At 51.9% G+C, this 23,756-nt stretch overlaps 1 protein-coding gene across 10 annotated transcripts in view; it reads left to right on the top strand.

Moving 5' to 3' along the window:
• The window catches only part of LOC146079851 (uncharacterized), a 109,611-nt gene extending 90,357 nt beyond the window's left edge, over positions 1-19,254 (top strand). For 5 of the 10 annotated variants that reach the window (XM_083186506.1, XM_083186508.1, XM_083186505.1 and 2 more), the window contains 2 exons: positions 9,340-9,436; positions 17,826-19,254. In XM_083186506.1, the coding sequence (XP_083042632.1) occupies positions 9,355-9,436; positions 17,826-18,886 (1,143 nt within the window). In that variant the 5' untranslated portion in view covers positions 9,340-9,354 and the 3' untranslated portion in view covers positions 18,887-19,254. Of the gene's footprint in view, positions 1-1,601; positions 6,764-6,977; positions 7,412-9,339; positions 9,437-13,955; positions 13,975-17,825 lie in introns of those variants that run through there. The other 5 variants (XM_083186511.1, XM_083186510.1, XR_014474756.1 and 2 more) reach the window with 5 other exon arrangements.
• The last annotated feature ends 4,502 nt before the right edge of the window (positions 19,255-23,756 follow it).

Genomic DNA, 23,756 nt, shown 5'->3' with positions numbered 1-23,756 from the left:
TAGTTTGTGAATCTAAATTAGACGACACCTTACAGCAGGCATGTCCAAAGTCAGGCCCGGGGGCCAATTGTGGCCCGTGCTGTCATTTCAAGCGGCCCGCAGACTCCAGCTGGAAGCGGGCAGAGCATCAGATGTGGGAAGCACAGCACAGGACACTAAAGGTGGGGCCCCGGCGAGCGCGCCTTTACCTTGCTGTCTGCTGCAGTGAGGAGGTGCCGGCCGCCACAGTCAGATGTGTTTGGCGTCCGACCCCTGCTGCTGCAATCGTATATCACCCTACTCCACAATCACAGTGACAGCAGTGTTTGGGGATGGGGAGCAGCAAGGGGGAAGCTTGCTCCCGTAACATGCAGAGTGGAGGAGGGCAGCAGCGGGAGCCCAAGCATCTCCTGTCCTTGCAGTGCCTGCTTTGCCTCTCCTTCCTCTGGCTCACACAAGGGGCTGGGAAACATACAGAGAAGGGAGGGGGCAGAGCATCAGTGGGAGCCCAAGCATTTCCTGTCCTTGCAGTGCCTGCTTTGCCTCTCCTTCCTCTGGCTCACACAAGGGGCTGTGAAACATACAGAGGGGGCAAAGTGGGGGACATACAGTGAAGGAGGGTCAGGCTGGGGGACATACAGTGAATGGGGGCAGAGTGGGGTGCATAGTAAATGGGAGTCATACAGTGAAGGAGAGTCAGGCTTGGGGACATACAATGAATGGAGGCACTGATGGGCATTAAGGGAAGGGGGGCAGGCTGGGGGACAGAGTGAATGGGTGCAGAGTGGGGAACATACAGTGAATGGGGGACATACAGTGAACACTCTACATAATGAACTAACTCACCTTAGTATACAATTAATCAAATAAATAATGGGGTTTTACTTCATGAATTGATCAATGCATTTAAGCTTGCAGCCCATCGCCAAGGGACCCCATTCCACTGCAAGTCCTACAATAGTCTCTCAAGAGCCTGCCAACTGCTGACACATCATAGCTTAAGTGGACATGTGTTTTTTCCTGGTTAAAGCTCACCTGCCAAGTGCCTTATGGCTTTTAAAGATGAGGCAGTCACCTAACACAACACCTGACTCCCCATACACTATGTGATTTGGGCACGATTTTGCCCGATTCGGATGAATTGGGCCGTAAAATCGGCCCAAATCGCATATGGAGACATGACCTCCGACCCGATGCGCGGCCCCGTGCACATCGGATCTGAGTCGGCAGGTCGGACGGGCTTCACATAAGATTTTCTAAATCTTATGTGCTGCCCGGAGCCGTGCGGGGACTGCAGCTGGCGGGGGGACCGAGTGAATGGGTGACGAGTGGAGAACATACAGTGAAGGAGGGTCAGACTGGGGGACATACAGTGAATGGGGGCAGAGTGGGGTACATAGTGAATGGGTGAAGAGTGGAGAACATACAGTGAATGAGAGTCATACAGTGAAGGAGGGTCAGGCTTGGGGACATACAATGAATGGAGGCACTGATGAACATTAAGGGAAGGGGGGCAGGCTGGGGGACAGAGTGAATGGGTGAAGAGTGGAGAACATACAGTGAATGGGGGACATACAGTGAAGGAGGGGCAGGCTGGGGGACATAGAGTGAATGGGGGCAGAGTGGGGGACATTCTGATGGCGATTAATTATTCAAAGAATGTCAGGCTGAATGGTCGGCCCCCACACATTTACACTTCACCAAATCTGGCCCTCGTCACAAAAAGTTTGGACATCCCTGCCTTACAGTATTACGCATTGGTATCTCCAATGCCTAGTGGCAGTTCTTACACATCAAACATCAAGTATAGGTTGCTGCATAAAGGGAGACGAAAGCCATCTATCCCAAATCTTAAAAAATTTCCCCTCCGCTTGTCTGGAGTGTAAACAAATTCTTCATGTTTCACAACATTATTAGTCCGTGATGTCCATGTTGGGCCAGTGGGGGACAGCCATGCCCTCACAATGCATACTCTCGCCAACATGCAGAGGTTATTAGTGTCTCTTGGGCAGTGGTTCCCAACCCTGGTCCTCAAGTACCCCCAACAGTGCATGTTTTCCAGGTCTCCACACAGAATCACAAGTGACATAATTAGCTCCACCTGTGGATTTTTTTAAATTTGCCTAAATAATCTGTGCACCTGCCGGGTGACATAGAAAACGTGCACTGTTGGGGGTACTTGAGGACCAGGGTCTGAAACCACTGATCTAGTGCTGGGGTAGCCAACCCTAGTCCTGGAGAGCTACCAACAGTGCATGTTTTGCAGGTCTCCTCACAGAATCACAAGTGAGCTAATTAGCTCCATCTGTGGATCTTTTAAAATGTGTCAGTGATTAATGAGTGCAGCTGTGCAGCAGCTAGGTTGTCTGGAAAATGTGACCTGTTGGTAGCTCTCGAGGGCTAGGGTTGGCTACCACTGATCTAGGGTATCTTCCTGGAAAGATGCTAGAATGCACACCAGAGGCGTAAGCGCATCTGCGGGGATTCCTGTCGATGGCCCGAGTAACCTGAGTCATCAATCCCAGGGCATGCCCATAACGTGGCACAATGTAGCATTAGGGAGGGTACATTTGGGGCATTTACCTCCTATATTACATAAGTGAGTAGGGGTTACATATACCCTGTGTAGTATATATAGTTGGATTTGCTGAAAGCGTACAGAACAGGATGTCACCCGAGCTAATTCCTGGGATAATGGGCCCAGGTCCGTAGTCATTGTTATGATGCAGAGCTGATTCCCGAGCTTCCCGGGATAATGGGCCCAGGTCCGTAGTCATTGTTATGATGCAGAGCTGATTCCCGAGCTTCCCGGAATAATGGGCCCAGGTCCGTAGTCATTGTTATGATGCGGAGCTGATTCCCGAGCTTCCCGGAATAATGGGCCCAGGTCCGTAGTCATTGTTATGATGCGGAGCTGATTCCCGAGCTTCCCGGAATAATGGGCCCAGGTCCGTAGTCATTGTTATGATGCGGAGTAGATATTTGATTAAGTGAGATTTATCTAATGATTGGAGTAGACCTTTGACTGGTGGATGCTGGGAAAATTGGGCTCTACATGCGTGCCTTAATTGTTTACTCCAGTCTATTACTTGTCCAGAAGCCAGACGGCTCGGCTCAACCCATCCTCAACTTGAAGGATCAGAACCCTTATTTTCTACCGGTCAAGTTCAAGACAGATTCCTTCCAATCGGTGCTCGCTGGATTGGACGAGGGAGAGTTCCTGGTATCTCTGGATATCGAGGACGCTTACCTCCATGTCCGCATATACCCTCCACATCAAGCGTTCCTATGGTTCACAGTCCACCATCAGCATTCGCAGTTTCAGGCCCTATCATTCGGCCTCTTTTCTGCTCCCCGCGTCTTCACCAAGGTCATGGCAGTAATGATGGAGATTCTGCAAACACAAGGGGTAATTATAATAACATATCTCAAAGACCTTCTGTTCAAGGCTCTGTCCCGGGTGGTTCTCTTAACGAACATCGCATTGACGCAATCCACTCTCATTTAACTTGAATGGATTCTGAACTTCAAGAAATCCCAGCTTCACAATGGCTACAGTTTCTGGGAATGACCTTGGTACTGCCCAACTACGGGTGTTCTTGCCGGACAAAAAGATTCAGTCCATCCAGGCCTTGGTATTCCTTGTCCTTCTTCCCCACCAGGTGTTGGTGCATCTGTGCACCAGGTTGATGGGGAAGATGGTTGCCACCTTCGAGGCGATCCAGTACGGTTGGTTCCGGTCGAGGTCGCTTCAACATTGTCTTCTCCAGCTGTGGTCAAGCTCTCACCTGCACTTACACCATAGGGTGAGGTTGTCTGTGCGGGCACGACACTCTTTACTGTGGTGGCTGAACTCCGGCAACCTCAGAGAGGGGAAGAGATTCAGCATCTGAAATTTGATTCTCTTCACCACAGATGGCAGTCTTCGCGGTTGGGGAGCAGTCACCCTGGATTGTCAGCTCCAGGGACGTTGGACACCGCAAGAGGCGCTCCTGTCGATCAATGTACTGGAGCTCAGAGCAGTATATTATGTTCTTCTGCAGGCTCATCATACCCTTCAGGGTCAACCCATCAGGGTGCAGTCTGACAACTCCACGCCTGTCGCCTATATCAACAAACAGGGTGGCACACACAGTCGCACAGCCACGAAGGAGGTGAGTCAGATTCTTCTCTGGGCCCAAACTCAGTCACTGGCCATTTCAGCAATCTTCATACCAGGCGTGGACAATTGGGAGGCAGACTTCTTAAGTCGGCAAGATGTACACCAGGGAGAATGGTGTCTCCATCCTCAGGTATTTCATCGCCTGATTTGCCGGTGGGGTTGTCCTCAAGCGGACCTCCTGGCGTCTCACCACAATTACTAGTTGCCTCTTTACTTTGCTCAGACGAGAGACCCAGAGGCGGTAGGAGTGGACGCTCTAGTAGCGCCTTGGCCATTCCACTTTGTTTACATCTTCCCTCCTTTCCCGCTGCTACTGTGGGTGCTGCAGAGGATCCAGAGAGAGAAGGCCGCAGTTTCCCTGATAGCTCCAGACTGGCCACGTAGGTACACCAGCCTCACGTCCCTGCTGATCGACGAGCCATGACCTTTGCCTCTTCAAGAGGATCTGCTCAGTCAAGGACCTTTCATCTTTCCGGACTTGGGTCATCTTCATTTGACTGTGTGGCTGCTGAAAGGTCCATCTTGAGGTGCGCAGGAATTCCAAGGGCCATTATTCCTACCATGATGAAGGCTAGGAAAGAGGTTACCTCCAGACATTACCACCGCATCTGGCGGGCCTATGTGGCTCGGTGTGAGAGTCATGGAGTTTCCACTACCCTTTTTAAGAAAGCAAGACTTCTCTTTTTGCAGTCTAGCTTGGCGTCAGGGTTGCGTCTTGGTATTTTAAAGGTTCAGGTTTCGGCATTATCCATCTTTTTCGAAAAAACATTGGCTCTTCTGCCAGAAGCACATACCTTTTTCAAGGGGTTTGTTACGATTGCAACCACCCTTCTGTCCACCTACGGCTCCCTGGGACTTGGATCTGGTCCTTGATTTTCTGCAAACAGCGGCTTATGAGCCATTAGACGAGGTGGATCTCAAATACCTCACGTGGAAAACGGTCCTCCTCCTGGCCCTGGCATCTGTAAGGAGTGTCTCCGATCTTGGGGCTCTTTCTTGTTGCCAACCATTTTTGGTGTTTTATGCTGACAGAGCAGAGCTCCGTACCAGTCTCTCTTTTTTTGCCAAAGGTAGTATCGGTGTTCCACATTAATCAGCCAATTGTGGTGCCGGCCTTTGTGGAGGCTGCTCCGGATGCCAGGACTGCATCTTTGAGGAAGTCAGTCGCTTTATTTGTCACGTATGATCCAGTCAGACGTGGCTGGCCTGCGTCAAAACAGACATTGTCTTGTGGATTCGTCTTACCATCAGACAGGCCTATGCCGCTAATGCGCGACAGCTTCTGCCTTCCATTACAGCGCATTCTACGTGCTCAGTGGGCCCCTCTTGGGCTGCTGCCTGTGGGGTCTCTATTCAACAGCTCTGTAGAGCTGCCACTTGGTCGAGTCGTCAGACTTTTGTCCGGTTCTACCGGTTTGTCACCTTTGCGGCTCCAGACTCTCAGTTGGACGCTCTGTGTTACGGGGGTCTCAGCGCCATCCTGCCCGTGTCCCACTGTTACTCCAGTGACACCTAGTGGATGGAGAAAACAGGGATTTTGTACTTACCGTAACTCCTTTTATCCGAGTCCACAGGTGTCACGGGATGCCCGCCTCGGCTCTGTTCTTTACTCAGGGAAGCCTAGACCATTTTGAAGTTTCTTCCTGCCAGGGTTGGTTCTGGGTATGGTTGTTGGAACTTCCTGGTCAAAATTCTTGTGTGGTGTGTACTCAGGGTTGTTTCTCACTGATATTTTCCATTTCTATGGATCATTGTTTGGTTGGAAATGTGTTATGTTTAACCTCCTTCTGGAAGTGTTTCTTTCTTCCAGCTCCCTTTGGGCACAATCCTTAGGACTGCCTAGGTGGGGAAGTAGAAGGGGAGGAGTTGGCCACACACATTTAAAGTGCTCATGCTCCCTGTGGTCGCCTTCTATTCCCCACTGTTACTCCAGTGACACCTGTGGACTCGGAGAAAAGGATTTACGGTAAGTACAGAATCCCTTTTTTTTTTCATCAGCCCGCTACCCTTTATCATGAGCCCCCTACCCTCTGTCACCAGCCCCCCATCTTTTGTCACCAGCCCCCCACCCTTTGTCACCAGCCCGCTACCCTTTATCACGAGCCCCCTACCCTCTATCACGAGCCCCCTACCCTCTGTCACCAGCCTACCATCTTTTGTCACCAGCCACCCACCCTCTGTCACCAGCCCCCTACCCTTTGTCACCAGCCCCCTACCCTTTGTCACCAGCCCCCTACCCTTTGTCACCAGCCCCCTACCCTTTATCATGAGCCCCATACCCTCTGTCACCAGCCCCCCATCTTTTGTCACCAGCCCCCCATCTTTTGTCACCAGCCCCCCATCTTTTGTCACCAGCCCCCCATCTTTTGTCACCAGCTCCCTACCCTTTGGTCACCAGCCCCCTACCCTTTGTCACCAGCCCCCTACCCTTTGTCACCAGCCCCCTACCCTTTATCATGAGCCCCTCACCTTTTGTCACCAGTCCCCTGTGAGGACACCGGGTTCATATATACTGTATAATTGGCTTACCGCTCATCTCCGTCTTTAGAAGGGGTTACAGCCCAGCACGGAGCCCCGTGTCTTTATGAGTTGGGAAATCACACAGTAAGGACACAATAGCAGGTATAACAGAACCTTTATATACACGTCGCGTTAATACCATGGTACATGTAACATTCCCCCTCCGGGAGCCAGCCAATAATCACCTCAGGGAATCCATGCACTGAGATTCTGTGTTACTGGTCCTGAGGGAGCACTACAGGTGCCAAAGCCCAGGCGGACTGGATTTCTTCTTCTCTTCAGTCAGTTTCTTTCTCTTATCTGCCTCCCTGTACAGGACCTTTTGAAACCTTCCAAACTCCCATGATGCTGTGCTCTGGTGAAGCTGTGCAGTGTCCTGATTGGTGGAGCTTCAATCCTGTTTTTAAGATATGTCTTAGAGCAGCCTGGAGACCCCCTGTGGCTTTGGAGACTTGAAGGGCCAGATGCACCAAGCTTCAAAAGTGATAAACCACCAGCCAATCAGCACCTACCTGCCATGTTACAGGCTGGGTTTTGAAGCTTAGTGCATCTGGCCCGAAGTCTAGAAACAGCCCTGATGGAACAATGGGCAGGTAATTAGGCTGAGCAGGGATAGTCCATCTGGGATAATAACATGAGTCACTGTTAACCCCTTGTTGTAATTTGTGATGTCATCTGTCTTCTGCTTCCTGTGAGGGGGGGTTGAGAGAGGAGGATCAGCCTGTACTTCCTGTGAGGGGAGGTGAGAGAGGGGGGGTCATACTGTACTTCCTGTGAGGGGGGTGAGAGAAGGGGGATCAGCCTGTACTTCCTGTGTGGTAGTGAGAAAGGGGGGACAGACTGTACTTCCTGTGAAAGGGGGAGGGGGGAAATCAGACTGTACTTCCTGTGAGGGGAGGTGAGAGGGGGGGCAGCCCTGTACTTCCTGTGAGGGGGGAGGGGATCAGACTGTACTTCCTGTGAGAGAGGAGTGTCAGTCTGTACTTCCTGTGAGGGTGGGTGAGAGAAGGGGGTCAGCCCTGTACTTCCTGTGATGGGGGTTAGAGAAGGGGGTCAGCCCTGTACTTCCTGTGAGGGGGGTTAGAGAAGGGGGTCAGACTGTACTTCCTTTGAGGGGGGTTAGAGAAGGGGGTCAGACTGTACTTCCTGTGAGGGGGGTTAGAGAAGGGGGTCAGACTGTACTTCCTGTGAGGGGGGAGAAGGGGGTCAGACTGTACTTCCTGTGAGGGGGGGAAGGGGGTCAGACTGTACTTCCTGTGAGGGGGGGAAGGGGGTCAGACTGTACTTCATGTGAGGGGGGGAGAGAAGGGGGTCAGTCTGTACTTCCTGTGAGGGGGGTGAAAGAGGGGGATTCAACTGTACTTCCTGTGAGAGAGGGGGTTAGACTGTACGTCCTGTGAGGAGAGGGTGAGTCAGGGTGTCAGCCTGTACTTCCTGTGAGAGGAGTGAGAGAAGGGGGGTCAGCCTATACTTCCTGTGAGGAGGGGGGTGGGTGAGAGAAGGGGGTCAGTCTGTACTTCCTGTGAGGTGTGGTAAGAGAGGAGGGTCAGCCTGTACTTCCGGTGAGAGGGGGTCAGCCTGTACTTCCTGTGAGGGGGGGTCAGACTGTACTTCCTATGAGGGGAGGATGAGTGAGGGTGTCAGCCTGTACTTCCTGTGAGGGGTGTGAGAGAAGGGGGGTCAGCCTGTGCGAGAAGGGGGTCAGCCTGTACTTCTGGTGAGAGGGGGTCAGCCTGTACATTCGGTGAGAGGGGGTCAGCCTGTACTTCCTCTGAGGGGTGGTGAGAGGGTTGTCAGACTGTACTTCCTGTGAGGGGGTCGTGAGAGGGGGTCAGCCTGTACTTCCTGTGAGGGGGGCGGTAAGAGAGGGGGGTCAGATTGCACTTCCTATGAGGGGGGGTGAGAGAGGGGGTGAGAGAGGGGGTCAGCCTATACTTTCTATGAGTAGGAGGGTGAGATAGGGGTGTCAGCCTGTACAACCTGTGAGAGAGAGGCGTCAGACTGCACTTCCTATATGGGGGGTGAGAGAGGGGGTCAGCCTATACTTCCTATGGGGGGGTGAGATCTGGGTGTCAGCCTGTACTACCTATGAGAGAGGGGCATCAGCCCTGTACTTCCTGTGAGATAGGGATGTCAACCCTTACCTTTCTGCTTACACAGGACAGCTTACCTAGTGGGCATATACTGGACAATGAGACAGTACACCCAGGTATAACAGTATATTCCTGAGATACGAACACATTGGGCTCCTGGGTACCTGTATATTCCCTGATATGCACAGCACTCATATACACAAGGGACTATTCCCCACCGCAGGTCCACATCTTGTACCTGATAAATTCACTCTCTATTAATGTACAACACACAATTCTGTTAATGGCTACCGTCCTAATATTCCTAATATATAGTATATTGCCATTTATATATTAGGTATCTGGCACTTACACAATGAAGTACAGAAACAGGCTGGCCAAAGTACCTCTGGGTTACTGCCCCCTTACTGTACCTCTGGGTTACTGCCCCCTTACTGTACCTCTGGGTTACTGCCCCCTTACTGTACCTCTGGGTTACTGCCCCCTTACTGTACCTCTGGGTTACTGCCCCCTTACCATTTTCCATAAGCCCCCTACTTTGAGGATACTTTGCAGTATTTTAATCTAACCTAATACTTTCTTCAGTCATAGGAAGGCACCATGAGTGAGCAAAGGGAAGCATTACATATGTGGGATCCTCCAGGCTCAGACGAGGATGAAGATTGCCAAATACCTTACACAGGTAGGGAGAGAAGAGTGGGATAAAGTCAATGATTGAAGGGCAGGGAGAGGTGTTAGTGGAGCGATGAGAAAAGGGCAGGGAGAGGTGTTAGTGGAGCGATGAGAGTAGGGCAGGGAGAGGTGTTAGTAGAGAGATGGGCAGGGAGAGGTGTTAGTGAAGAGGTAGGCAAGGAGGTATTAGTGGAGAGATGAGAGAAGGGCAGGGGATGATAATAGGACAGAGAGGTGTTAGCGGAGAGATGTGCAGGGAGGAGTGTTAGTGGAGAGATAAGAGAAGGTCAGGCAGAGGTTTTAGTGGAGAGATGGCCAGGGATAGGTGTTAGTGGAGAGATGAGAGGACAGGGAGAGATAATAGGGCAGAGCGAGGTGTTAGTGGAAAGCTGAGAGAAGGTCAGGCAGAAGTGTTAGTAAAGAGATGGGCAGGGAGAGGTGTTAGTGGAGAGATGAGCAGGGAGAGGCGTTAGTGGAAAGCTAATACAAGGTCCGGCAGAGGTGTTAGTAGAGAGATGGGCAGGGAGAGGTGTTAGTGGAGAGGTGTTAGTGGAAAGCTAAGAGAAGGTCAGGCAGAGGTGTTAGTAGAGAGATGGGCAGGGAGAGGTGTTAGTAGAGAGATGGACAGGGAGAGGTGTTAGTGGAGAGAAAAGAGAAAGGCAGGCAGAGGTGTTAGGGGAGAGATGGACAGGGAGAGGTGTTAGTGAAGAGATGGGCAGGGAGAGGTGTTAGTGGAGAGATGGGAGAAGGACAGGGAGAGGTGTTAATGGACAGATGGACAGGGAGAGGTGTTAGTGAAGAGAAAAGAGAAAGGCAGGGAAAGGTGTTAGTGAAGAGATGGGCATGGATAGGTGTTAGGGGAGAGATGAGAGAAGAGCAGTGAGAAGTGTTACTGGAGATATAAGATTGCAGGGTGAGATGTTTGTGGTGGGGAGAGAGAAGGTCAAGGAAAGATAATAGGGCAGGGATATGTGTTAGTGGAGAGATGAGAGAAGGGCAGGGAGAGGTGTTAGTGGAGACAATATTACAGATAGAGATGTTAGTGGATATATAAGATTAAAGGGAGATATGTTTGTGGTAGGGAGAGAGAAGGACAAGGAGAGATAATAGGGCAGAGATGAGATTGCAGTGAGAGGTGTTAGTGGAGAGGAGAGGCAAAGGAGAGGTGTTCATGAAGAGGAGAAGGAAATGCAGAGAGAGATGTCAATGGAGAGGAGACACGGCATAGAGAGATTTTAGTGAAGAGGTAAGGGAAGGACAGGAAGAGTTCTTTGTGGAGAGATTAGAAGGCAGGGGGTGTAAGTGGAGAGATGAGAGGGTAGGATGAGGTGTTAGTGGACAGGAGAGGGAAGGACAGGGAGAGGTGTTAGTGGAGATAAAAGGAAGGATAGGGAGAGTTGTTAGTGGAGAGCTAAGAGAAGGTCAGGCAGATATTTTAGTAGAGAGATGGGCAAGGAGAGGTGTTAGTGAAGAGATGAGAGAAGGACAGGGAGAGATAATAGGGCAGAGAGGTGTTAGTGGAAAGCTGAGAGAAGGTCAGGCAGAGGTGTTAGTAAAGAGAAGGGCAGAGAGAGGTATTAGTGGAGAGATGCACAGGGAGACGTGTTAGTGGAGAGATAAGAGAAGGTCAGGCAGAGGTGTTAGTGAAGAGATAGGCAGGGAGAGGTGATAGTGGAGAGATGGGAGAAGGACAGGGAGAGGTTAATGGACAGATGGGCAGGGAGAGGTGTTAGGGGAGAGATGAGAGAAAACAGTGAGAAGTGTTACTGGAGATATAAGATTGCAGGGAGGGATGTTTGTGGTGTGGAGAGAGAAAGACAAGGAGAGATAATTTGGCAGGGAGAGGTGTTAGTGGAGAGATGAGAGAAGAGCAGGGAGAAGTGTTATTGGAGATTTAAGATTACAGGGAGAGATGTGGTGGGGAGAGAAGGACAGGGAGACATAATAGGGCAGAGAGAGGTGTTAGTGGAGAGATGAGAGGGGAGGCAGAGTTGTTAGTGGAGAGATGAGAGGACAGAGGTGTTAGTGGAGAGATTAGAGGGCAGGGGAGGAGTTAGTGGAGAGAATAGGGCAGAGGTGTTAGTGGGGAGAGGTGAGGCAGAGATGTTAGTGGAGAGATGAGAGGGCAGGGAGAGAAGTTAGTGGAGAGATGAGAGGGCAGGGAGAGAAGTTAGTGGAGAGATGAGAGGGCAGGGAGAGAAGTTAGTGGAGAGATGAGAGGGCAGGGAGAGAAGTTAGTGAAGAGACGAGAGGGCAGGGAGAGAAGTTAGTGGAGAGATGAGAGGGCATGGAGAGAAGTTAGTGGAGAGATGAGATGGCAGGGAGAGAAGTTAGTGGAGAGATGAGAGGGCAGGCAGCGGTGTTAGTGGAGAGATGAGAGGGCAGGCAGCGGTGTTAATGGAGAGATGAGAGGGCAGGCAGCGGTGTTAGTGGAGAGATGAGAAGACAGGGAGAGGTGTTAGTGGGGTGACGAGAGGGCAGGGAGAGGAGTTAGTGGAGAGATGAGAGGGCAGGCAGCGGTGTTAGTGGAGAGATGAGAAGGCAGGGAGAGGTGTTAGTCGAGATGTGAGGGCAGGGAGAGAAGTTAGTGGGGTGATGAGAGGGCAGGCAGCGGTGTTAGTTGAGAGAATAGGGTGCAGGGAGAGAAGTTAGTGGAGAGATGAGAGCCAGGGAGAGAAGTTAGTGGAGAGATGAGAGGGCAGGGAGAGGAGTTAGTGGGGTGATGAGAGGACAGGGAGAGGAGTAAGTGGAGAGATGAGAGGGCAGGCAGAGGTGTTAGTGGAGAGATGAGAGGGCAGGCAGCAGTGTTAGTGGAGAGATGAGAGGACAGAGGTGTTAGTGGAGAGATTAGAGGGCAGGGGAGGAGTTAGTGGAGAGAATAGGGCAGAGGTGTTAGTGGGGAGAGGTGAGGCAGAGATGTTAGTGGAGAGATGAGAGGGCAGGCAGCGGTGTTAGTGGAGAGATGAGAGGGCAGGCAGTGGTGTTAGTGGAGAGATGAGAGGGCAGGGAGAGAAGTTAGTGGAGAGATGAGAGGGCAGGGAGAGAAGTTAGTGGAGAGATGAGAGGGCAGGGAGAGAAGTTAGTGGAGAGATGAGAGGGCAGGGAGAGAAGTTAGTGGAGAGATGAGATTGCATGGAGAGAAGTTAGTGGAGAGATGAGAGGGCAGGGAGAGAAGTTAGTGGAGAGATGAGGGCAGGGAGAGAAGTTAGTGGAGAGATGAGAGGGCAGGGAGAAAAGTTAGTGGAGAGATGAGAGGGCAGGGAGAGAAGTTAGTGGAGAGATGAGATGGCAGGGAGAGAAGTTAGTGGAGAGATGAGAGGGCAGGCAGCGGTGTTAGTGGAGAGATGAGGGCAGGCAGCGGTGTTAATGGAGAGATGAGAGGGCAGGCAGCGGTGTTAGTGGATAGATGAGAAGACAGGGAGAGGTGTTAGTGGGGTGATGAGAGGGCAGGGAGAGGAGTTAGTGGAGAGATGAGAGGGCAGGCAGCGGTGTTAGTGGAGAGATGAGAAGACAGGGAGAGGTGTTAGTAGAGATGTGAGGGCAGGGAGAGAAGTTAGTGGGGTGATGAGAGGGCAGGCAGCGGTGTTAGTTGAGAGAATAGGGTGCAGGGAGAGAAGTTAGTGGAGAGATGAGAGGCAGGGAGAGAAGTTAGTGGAGAGATGAGAGGGCAGGGAGAGAAGTTAGTGGAGAGATGAGAGGGCAGGCAGCGGTGTTAGTGGAGAGATGAGGGCAGGCAGCGGTGTTAGTGGAGAGATGAGAGGGCAGTGAGAAAAGTTAGTGGAGAGATGAGAGGGCAGGGAGAGGAGTTAGTGGAGAGATGTGAGGGCAGGGAGAGGAGTTAGTGGAGAGATGAGAGGGCAGGGAGAGGAGTTAATGGAGAGATGAGAGGGCAGGGAGAGGAGTTAGTGGAGAGATGAGAGGGCAGGGAGAGGTGTTAGTGGGGTGATGAGAGGGCAGGCAGCGGTGTTAGTTGAGAGGGCAGGGAGATGAGTTAGTGGGGTGATGAGAGGCCAGGCAGCGGTGTTAGTTGAGAGATGAGAGGGCAGGGAGAGGAGTTAGTGGGGTGATGTGAGAGCAGGCAATGGTGTTAGTGGAGAGATGTGAGGGCAGGGAGAGAAGTTAGTGGAGAGATGAGAGGGCAGGGAGAGGAGTTAGTGGGGTGATGTGAGAGCAGGCAGCGGTGTTAGTTGAGAGATGAGGGGGCAGGGACAGGAGTTAGTGGAGAGATGAGAGGGCAGGCAGTGGTGTTAGTTGAGAGGGCAGGGAGAGAAGTTAGTGGAGAGATTAATGGGCAGGGATAGAAGTTAGTGGGGTGATGAGGGCAGGCAGCGGTGTTAGTTGAGAGATGAGGGGGCAGGGAGAGGAGTTAGTGGAGAGATAAGAGGGCAGGGAGAGGAGTTAGTGGAGAGATGAGAGGGCAGGGAGAGGAGTTAGTGGAGAGATGAGAGGGCAGGGAGAGGAGTTAATGGAGAGATGAGAGGTCAGGGAGAGGAGTTAGTATAGTGGCACTTTCTCTCTTTGTCCCACAGATGCTTTTGGGCCGATGAAAGAGATAAGACTAGGGGCGGGATGTATTAAAATACATTGCCGCCCCCCCGCCGCGATGCTGCCGCATATGTACTAACATATGCGGCTGGCATCGCGGTGCCGTGACGGAGGCCCCTTGCGATACCTGTAATGTGGTATGCGGGGGGTCTCCGTCACCTCCCTGCCGCCACGCTCTCCCCTCACGCCTTCATTGCTGTCCCCGGCGCTTCCTCCTCCCCCCTGCAGCCGGAAGGATGTCTGGCTGCTTCACTAGGGGGAGGAGGGGTTTACCTTCCGGGGTCCAGGAGGACCCTTCAGGAAGGTAAGCCAGAGGGGGGGGTCGGCGAGGCGGCGGGTTTGCGTCGGCGGGCGGCGAAAAGAAGCCCATAGGCTTCTATAGGGTATCGCCACCCAAAGGTGGCGCTACCCTGCCCTGCGGTATCATTTTTGATACATTGGAAAATGCGGGGTTTTACCGCATTTTCCTTTTGATACATCTCGCCCAGGGAGAGGTGTTAGTCGAGAGATGTGAGGGCAGGGAGAGAAGTTAGTTGAGAGATGAGAGGGCAGGGAGAGGAGTTAGTGGGGTGATGAGAGGGCAGGCAGCAGTGTTAGTTGAGAGATGAGAGGGCAGGGAGAGAAGTTAGTGGAGAGATGAGAGGGCAGGGAGAGGAGTTAGTGGGGTGATGAGGGCAGTCAGCGGTGTTAGTTGAAAGATGAGAGGGCAGGGGGAGAAGTTAGTGGAGAGATGAGAAGGCAGGCAGCTGTGTTAGTGGAGAGATGAGAGGGCAGGCAGCGGTGTTAGTGGAGAGATGAAAGGACAGGGAGAGGAGTTAGTGGAGAGATGAGAGGGCAGGGAGAGGAGTTAGTGGAGAGATGAGAGGGCAGGGAGAGGAGTTAGTGGGGTGATGAGAGGGCAGTAAGATGAGGGCAGGCAGCAGTGTTAGTGGAGAGATGAGAGGGCAGGCAGTGGTGTTAGTGGAGAGATGAGAGGGCAGGCAGCGGTGTTAGTGGAGAGATGAGGGCAGGCAGCGGTGTTAGTGGAGAGATGAGAGGACAGGGAGAGGAGATAGTGGAGAGATGAAAGGGCAGGGAGAGTAGTTAGTGGAGAGATAAGCGGGTAAGGAGAGGAGTTAGGGGAGAGATGAGAGGGCAGGGAGAGAAGTTAGTGGAGAGATGAGAGGGCAGGCAGTGGTGTTAGTTGAGAGATGAGAGGGCAGGGAGAGTAGTTAGTGGGGTGATGAGAGGGCAGGGAGAGGAGTTAGTGGGGTGATGAGAGGGCAGGCACCGGTGTTAGTTGAGAGATGAGAGGGCAGGGAGAGGAGTTAGTGGGGTCATGTGAGGGCAGGCAGCGGTGTTAGTGGAGAGATGAGAGGGCAGGCAGAGTTAGTGGGGTGATGAGAGGGCATAGAGAGATGAGAGGGCAGGCAGCGGTGTTAGTGGAGAGATGAGAGGGCAGGGAGAGGAGTTAATGGAGAGATGAGAGGGCAGGGAGAGGAGTTAGTGGGGTGATGGTAGGGCAGGGAGAGGAGTTAGTTGAGTGATGAGAGAGCAGGGAGAGATGAGAGGGCAGGCAGCGGTGTTAGTGGAGAGATGAGAGGGCAGGGAGAGGAGTTAATGGAGAGAAGAGAGGGCAGGCAGCGGTGTTAGTGGAGAGATGAGAGGGCAGGGGGGAGATAGTGAAGAGTCCAACCCCTCTGCTTACTTTAGTAGAATGATAGTTGCACTTTCTCTCTTTGTCCCACAGATGCTTTTGGGCCGATGAAAGAGATAAGACAGGGAGAGGTGTTAGTCGAGAGATGTGAGGGCAGGGAGAGAAGTTAGTTGAGAGATGAGAGGGCAGGGAGAGGAGTTAGTGGGGTGATGAGAGGGCAGGCAGCGGTGTTATTTGAGAGATGAGAGGGCAGGGAGAGAAGTTAGTGGAGAGATGAGAGGGCAGGGAGAGGAGTTAGTGGGGTGATGAAAGGCAGCGGTGTTAGTTGAAAGATGAGAGGGCAAGGGGAGAAGTTAGTGGAGAGATGAGAGGGCAGGCAGCTGTGTTAGTGGAGAGATGAGAGGGCAGGCAGCGGTGTTAGTGGAGAGATGAGAGGGCAGGGAAGAGGAGTTAGTGGAGAGATGAGCGGGTAGGGAGAGGAGTTAGTGGGGTGATGAGAGGGCAGGCAGCAGTGTTAGTGGAGAGATGAGAGGGCAGGGAGAGAAGTTAGTGGGGAGATGAGAGGGCAGGGAGAGAAGTTAGTGGAGAGATGTGAGGGCAGACAGTGGTGTTAGAGGAGAGATGAGAGGGCAGGCAGCGGTGTTAGTGGAGAGATGAGAGGGCAGGCAGCGGTGTTAGTGGAGAGATGAGAGGGCAGGCAGCGGTGTTAGTGGAGAGATGAGAGGGCAGGGAGAGAAGTTAGTGGGGAGATGAGAGGGCAGGGAGAGAAGTTAGTGGAGAGATGAGAGGGCAGACAGTGGTGTTAGAGGAGAGATGAGAGGGCAGGCAGCGGTGTTAGTGGAGAGATGAGAGGGCAGGCAGCGGTGTTAGTGGAGAGATGAGAGGGCAGGCAGCGGTGTTAGTGGAGAGATGAGAGGACAGGGAGAGGAGATAGTGGAGAGATGAGAGGGCAGGGAGAGGAGTTAGTGGAGAGATAAGCGGGTAGGGAGAGGAGTTAGTGGAGAGATGAGAGGGCGGGGAGAGGAGTTAGTGGGGTGATGAGAGGGCAGGCAGCAGGAGTTAGTGGAGAGATAAGAGGGCAGGGGGGAGATAGTGGAGAGATGAGAGGGCAGGGAGAGGAGTTAGTGAAGAGATAAGCGGGTAGGGAGAGGAGTTAGTGGAGAGATGAGAGGGCGGGGAGAGGAGTTAGTGGAGAGATGAGAGGGCAGGGAGAGGAGTTAGTGGGGTGATGGTAGGGCAGGGAGAGGAGTTAGTGGGGTGATGAGAGGGCAGGGAGAGATGAGAGGGCAGGCATCGGTGTTAGTGGAGAGATGAGAGGGCAGGGGGGAGATAGTAAAGAGTCCAACCCCTCTGCTTACTTTAGTAGAATGATAGTTGCACTTCTCTCTTTGTCCCACAGATGCTTTTGGGCCGATGAAAGAGATAAGACAGGGAGAGATGTTAGTCGAGAGATGTGAGGGCAGGGAGAGGAGTTAGTGGGGTGATGAGAGGCCAGGCAGCGGTGTTATTTGAGAGATGAGAGGGCAGGGAGAGAAGTTAGTGAAGAGATGAGAGGGCAGGCAGCTGTGTTAGTGGAGAGATGAGAGGGCAGGCAGCGGTGTTAGTGGAGAGATGAGAGGACAGGGAGAGGAGTTAGTGGAGAGATGAGAGGGCAGGGAGAGGAGTTAGTGGAGAGATGAGAGGGCAGGGAGAGGAGTTAGCGGAGAGATGAGCGGGTAGGGAGAGGAGTTAGTGGGGTGATGAGAGGGCAGGAAGAGATGAGAGGGCAGGCAGCAGTGTTAGTGGAGAGATGAGAGGTTAGTGGAGAGATGAGAGGGCAGGCAGTGGTGTTAGTGGAGAGATGAGAGGGCAGGCAGCGGTGTTAGTGGAGAGATGAGAGGGCAGGTAGCGGTGTTAGTGGAGAGATGAGAGGGCAGGCAGCTGTGTTAGTGGAGAGATGAGAGGGCAGGGAGAGGAGTTAGTGGAGAGATAAGCGGGTAGGGAGAGGAGTTAGTGGAGAGATGAGAGGGCGGGGAGAGGAGTTAGTGGAGAGATGAGAGGGCGGGGAAAGGAGTTAGTGGAGAGATGAGAGGGCGGGGAGAGGAGTTAGTGGGGTGATGAGAGGGCAGGCAGCAGTGTTAGTGGAGAGATGAGAGGGCAGGGGGGAGATAGTGAAGAGACCAACCCCTCTGCTTACTTTAATAGAATGATAGTTGCACTTTCTCTCCTTGTTCCACAGATGCTTTTGGGCCGATGAATGGTACAGAAGATGAAAACACTTTATACATAGAGCAGTGTGGGGTGCTATTAGACTGTCATGACGACGATGATGACATTTCCCAGTCTGCTGCCGGCGAGGAGAGTGAGGAGAAAGACAGTCCCCCCTTCAGCATCCCAGTAAGACCTGGTCCCAGCAGTAAAGGTGCGAGCAAGCTGTCTAACATCATAGCTCATCTCCAGAATCTGGCCAGTGAGCGGGAGTCCTCTCGCAGAGAGTCCAGAGTTGAAGAAGACGTTGGATTTCAGATGGCAGAGAGCTCTTATGCCTTTGCCAACGAAGAAATTCCTTTTGAAGTTCATGGGGACAATTTGGCCTCCCCCAGAGGTCGCTCACACTCCTCAGACCAGCGCTTAAAGGCATTTAAAGCCATTAAAATCTTGCAGGACACAGACTCCAAGGACAAAAAGTATATTTGTGTGGAGTGTGGGAAGACTAGCCGGTATAAGTCTGCCTATCTGCGGCACAAGAGGACCCACACGGGGGAGAAGCCTTTTAGTTGTACCGATTGTGGGAAGTGTTTTCGAAGAAGCTCTCAGCTGGTGACACACCAGAGAATTCACACTGGTGAGAAACCGTACACGTGCTTGCGCTGTGGTAAAAGTTTCAGTTGCAATTCTACCCTGGTCACTCACCAGCGGACACACACCGGGGAGAAGCCCTACACCTGCATGGAGTGTGGGAAGGGCTTTATACACAGCTCTGACTACAACCGTCACCACAGAGTCCACCGTGGAGAGAAGCGTTACACCTGTAAGGAGTGCGGCAAGAGTTTCAGCCAGAGCTCTTACCTCGTCATCCATCAGCGAATCCACACCGGCGAGAAGCCATTTGTGTGTAACGAATGTGGCAAATGTTTCAGCCGCAACTCCTCACTGGTGACGCACCAAAGGGTTCATACGGGTGAGCGGCCCTATACCTGTGCAGAATGTGGAAAGAGCTTCCGCCAAAGTTCCCACCTCCTTATCCACCAGAGGACCCACACTCCGGACAGTCACCTGGCACTGCGCGCCATGATGTGAGAGCTGGTGCCGCCAGTGGACACATGGGCTTCTTTCCGACCACCCCTTTTCCAAAGATAATGATTATATAGGAATGCTCCATCTGCTGAGGGCTAATCCCACCTCATAGACAAGCTGGACTTCTTGGTGCTAAGAGAGAAGCATAGGTGATCGCCAGTAACTGCCATTGTATTCCTTGTACTGCGCTAACCGCACGCGCCCATCCCTAACCTTCGGCACTGTCTATTTATACATGATGGTTAGGGGTGTGGCCCCTGGTAGAGTTGTGGCTCCGTAGTTCTGATTGCATGCCTCTGTCTCCATCATGAGCCATCTGTTCCGTCTTTCATGTCTAATCTCCTTTTTCTTTTAAAGTTTGTTAAATGAGATTGTAATGCTTTCTGTCTTTACATACTTGTGCCATGAGCACATACATTGAGCGTGTCAGTGTAACATGTTATTCTACCTGTGTGCTGTGCTGTATGTCCTGTGTAATAGTAATGGGGAGAGGAACCAGTGGGGTCACGCTGCTCGCCAAACTCAAATAAACATGGAGTGTTGGTGCATGACAAAGGGTTAATAATTCACTGATCCTGTGATGAGAAAGCTGTATTTTCTGGCTGTATACGGGACAGGGGCCCTGACACACAATTCCAGCATAATATAGTGCAGGAGTATTAAAGGCACCAGGGGAAGGAGATGACACAATCCGATCACATAATAAAGCAGAGATTATAGTATAAGTGGGTCATGCTGGGGCATCTACGTTTGGGATGTATTTTAAGTTAGCGTACTGGTCCAGGGGTCTCTCAGGCCACTTGGATGTGCAGTGTCTATGTCCAGCTATACATACTACTTGACATGTTGCATCATCAGTGTGACTGGACGCCTACCCCTACGCTCTGGCTACGCCCTTCGGTCCACAGATAGCGGTTCCTGGTCTCACGGGACCTGGCCAATAGGGGATTCCCTGTTACCATCAGCAACCGCCTGTTACTGACTCTGCCTACTACGCAGTGGGCGGGGATATCACTGCCACCACCAGACTCCTAGTACGTGGCGTCTGGAACCACGGATACAGACTCAGGCCCAAATGCTGGCACCTGAATACTACCCGCTGGAGTGTGTGCGTCGACATGCCGCTGCAACCCCCCCGACTGGCGTTGGTTGGTTCCCTACTGGGCAATAACAAAGGAAGAGAAGAAAGACTTATGTGCGTGACGCACTGTTAGGACAAGAAAAATTTATAAAATTTAACCTTTAATTGTTTATTTTAAGATTTGCGACATATAAAAACAATTGCCAAATAGGAAGAAACAAAGTGTTTTTAAAAGAGGGGATATAGATCCTCTCAAATTGAACCCTAATGTCCTGCGGCCAGTATAATTGCTAGATTAGGTGCGTGTTGCTGTAAATCTTACAATGTGTACCCACTCATAAAATGAACAGATCTGTTACAATTTTCACTTAAGTTACTTTTGTTTAATATTAGTTTTTAAGTGAAAATTGTAACAGATCTGTTCATTTTATGAGTGGGTACACACTGTAAGATTTACAGCAACACGCACCTAATCTAGCAATTATACTGGGAACAGGACATTGGGGTTCAATTTGAGAGGATCTATATCCCCTCTTTTAAAAACACTTTGTTTCTTCCTCTTTGCCTCCTTGGCAAATCTGTTTTTATATGTCGCAAATCTTAAAATAAACAATTAAAGGTTACATTTTATAAATTTTTCTTGTCCTAACAGTGCGTCACGCACATAACAGTTAAAGTGACAGCACACCCCACATAATAAAGTCTATGAATATTGATTGAAAACAAGGGGTTACCTTATAAATACTGCCAGTGCGATTGTTCCCCCCCCCCCCCCTCTTTTTGGTTCCCCACTGGTCACGAAGATCTCTGCTTCGGTAGTAGGCAGAGTGGAACTCTGAGACGCTGGATACTGGTACCCAGAACAGCCGGAGAATGGAATTATTGCAGTAATTCTTTTGGTCGCAGGATGAAAGTAGTCGTCTTGGGCAAAAGATGGTTTATTGCCAATAGATCTGAAAAGATCTAATCTATCATAGGAGGCCCAGCATACAGATGTTACAGCATTCAGATACAGGCAGAAGTATAGTTTTACAGGCAAACTTGTACCTTTTTATCCAAAATCCACACAGCATACCACAGGGGGTAATTACACCCTGTTCTCCCCACCCAATCAGCGTTGTGCAGGAGGTGAACATGCCTGAAGCATTTACATTCATATGCCAATTGGGACATTTTCCTGTCATAAATAGATCCAGATTACATGTCAAAGGGTTCAATCCAATTTCCTTAGAATATTTAACTTCCTGGAAGGTGGAGATCATTTGATTATCTCCTGGACATGTTTACACAAAGAAACACAAATGTCTGTGCATTACCAACACCTCACACACAGGATGGCCTGGGTGCAGTGACCCATCACAGACACAAGTTTCCTTATTAACACCTTTACACAGGACTTCAGACACAAAGCCTGCTACCTGCTGTGTTTTGGACACTCACAGACCTTCTGCCAGGAGGAGGCTGTTTAGCATTTCATTTCCTCATCACCAAGATTTCCTAATTTCCTCCAGAAATGTGCAAAGTGCATTGTAAGTCCAGAATGCATTCCTCAATATTCAATACAATATACACAATATATGATGCAGTCCTAGCTCAGTGCTAAACATATATTTCATAAATACATATAATCTGTGCCTGGTGCCCAGCTGCAGGCTACAACTTACATCAGCACTGCAGCAGGGGTCCTGTCCCAGCTCAGTGCTACTCATACAGTTTAATCATGTCAAGTGCCCTTGTTCTGAATAACGGCAAAGCACGGAGAGTTAACCCCTTCAGTGCTATGGCTGCTATTAACCCTGTTTGCCGGGCTCTCCGGCCACAATCAGCCCCACCTGCAGTGCAGCATGGTTTTGTCCATTAAAGAGATAATTTGCTTTTGAGAGTGAACCAGAATCAAGCACTAACAGTATGGAGACCCAACATGGGGAGAACATACAAACTCTTTGCAGGTAGGTCCATTCAGGGATAGCTGATCCCTCAGACACCCTTTGTAGTCCTGGGCTGCTGTGCGAGGGGGAAGGGGGGAGTACACTGCACACCAAAACCGGGGCTTTGGGGCAGTGAACCGGCTTCCTGTGTGGCATGGGTATATCATAGCCCCAGACCCCCTACACAATGCGGGTCTGTACGTCCGCATGGTGGGAGACCGGGGAAAGCCAGCTCATCGTGTGGATAGATGGGAGTTCAGTCCTGGCCTGTACATCCGTATGGTGGGAGACCGGGAAAGCCAGCTCAGAGGGTGGATAGATGGGAGTTCAGTCCTGGCCTGTACGTCCGCATGGTGGGAGACCGGGAAAGCCAGCTCATTGTGTGGATAGATGAGAGTTCAGTCCTGGCCTGTACGTCCGCATGGTGGGAGACCGGGGAAAGCCAGCTCATCGTGTGGATAGATGGGAGTTCAGTCCTGGCCTGTACATCCGTATGGTGGGAGACCGGGAAAGCCAGCTCAGAGGGTGGATAGATGGGAGTTCAGTCCTGGCCTGTACGTCCGCATGGTGGGAGACCGGGAAAGCCAGCTCAGAGGGTGGATAGATGGGAGTTCAGTCCTGGCCTGTACGTCCGCCTGGTGGGAGACCGGGAAAGCCAGCTCAGAGGGTGGATAGATGGGAGTTCAGTCCTGGCCTGTACGTCCGCCTGGTGGGAGACCGGGAAAGCCAGCTCAGCGGGTGGATAGATGGGAGTTCAGTCCTGGCCTGTACGTCCGCATGGTGGGAGACCGGGAAAGCCAGCTCAGAGGGTAGATAGATGGGAGTTCAGTCCTGGCCTGTACGTCCGCATGGTGGGAGACCGGGAAAGCCAGCTCAGAGGGTGGATAGATGGGAGTTCAGTCCTGGCCTGTACATCCGTATGGTGGGAGACCGGGAAAGCCAGCTCAGAGGGTGGATAGATGGGAGTTCAGTCCTGGCCCCTGTACATCCGCATGGTGGGAGACCGGGAAAGCCAGCTCATCGTGTGGATAGATGGGAGTTCAGTCCTGGCCTGTACATCCGTATGGTGGGAGACCGGGAAAGCCAGCTTAGCGGGTGGATAGATGGGAGTTCAGTCCTGGCCCCGGTACATCCGCATGGTGGGAGACCGGGAAAGCCAGGTCATCGTGTGGATAGATGGGAGTTCAGTCCTGGCCTGTACATCTGCCTGGTGGGAGACCAGGAAAGCCAGCTCAGAGGGTGGATAGATGGGAGTTCAGTCCTGGCCCCTGTACATCCGCATGGTGGGAGACCGGGAAAGCCAGCTCAGAGGGTGGATAGATGGGAGTTCAGTCCTGGCCTGTACATCCATATGGTGGGAGACCGGGAAAGCCAGCTCAGAGGGTAGATAGATGGTAGTTCAGTCCTGGCCTGTACATCCGCATGGTGGGAGACCGGGAAAGCCAGGTCATCGTGTGGATAGATGGGAGTTCAGTCCTGGCCTGTACGTCTGCATGGTGGGAGACCGGGAAAGCCAGCTCAGAGGGTGGATAGATGGGAGTTCAGTCCTGGCCTGTACATCCATATGGTGGGAGACCGGGAAAGCCAGCTCAGAGGGTAGATAGATGGGAGTTCAGTCCTGGCCTGTACGTCCGCATGGTGGGAGACCGGGAAAGCCAGCTCAGCGGGTGGATAGATGGGAGTTCAGTCCTGGCCTGTACGTCCGCATGGTGGGAGACCGGGAAAGCCAGCTCAGAGGGTAGATAGATGGGAGTTCAGTCCTGGCCCCTGTACATCCGCATGGTGGGAGACCGGGAAAGCCAGCTCATCGTGTGGATAGATGGGAGTTCAGTCCTGGCCTGTACGTCCGCATGGTGGGAGACCG

The sequence above is a fragment of the Crinia signifera genome, chromosome 5, assembly GCF_055691185.1.
Source record: "Crinia signifera chromosome 5, ASM5569118v1, whole genome shotgun sequence".
NCBI classification, from domain to species: domain Eukaryota; kingdom Metazoa; phylum Chordata; class Amphibia; order Anura; family Myobatrachidae; genus Crinia; species Crinia signifera.
The sequence above is the reverse complement of the archived record's forward strand: the minus strand, read 5'-3'. Positions and strand labels throughout refer to the sequence as shown.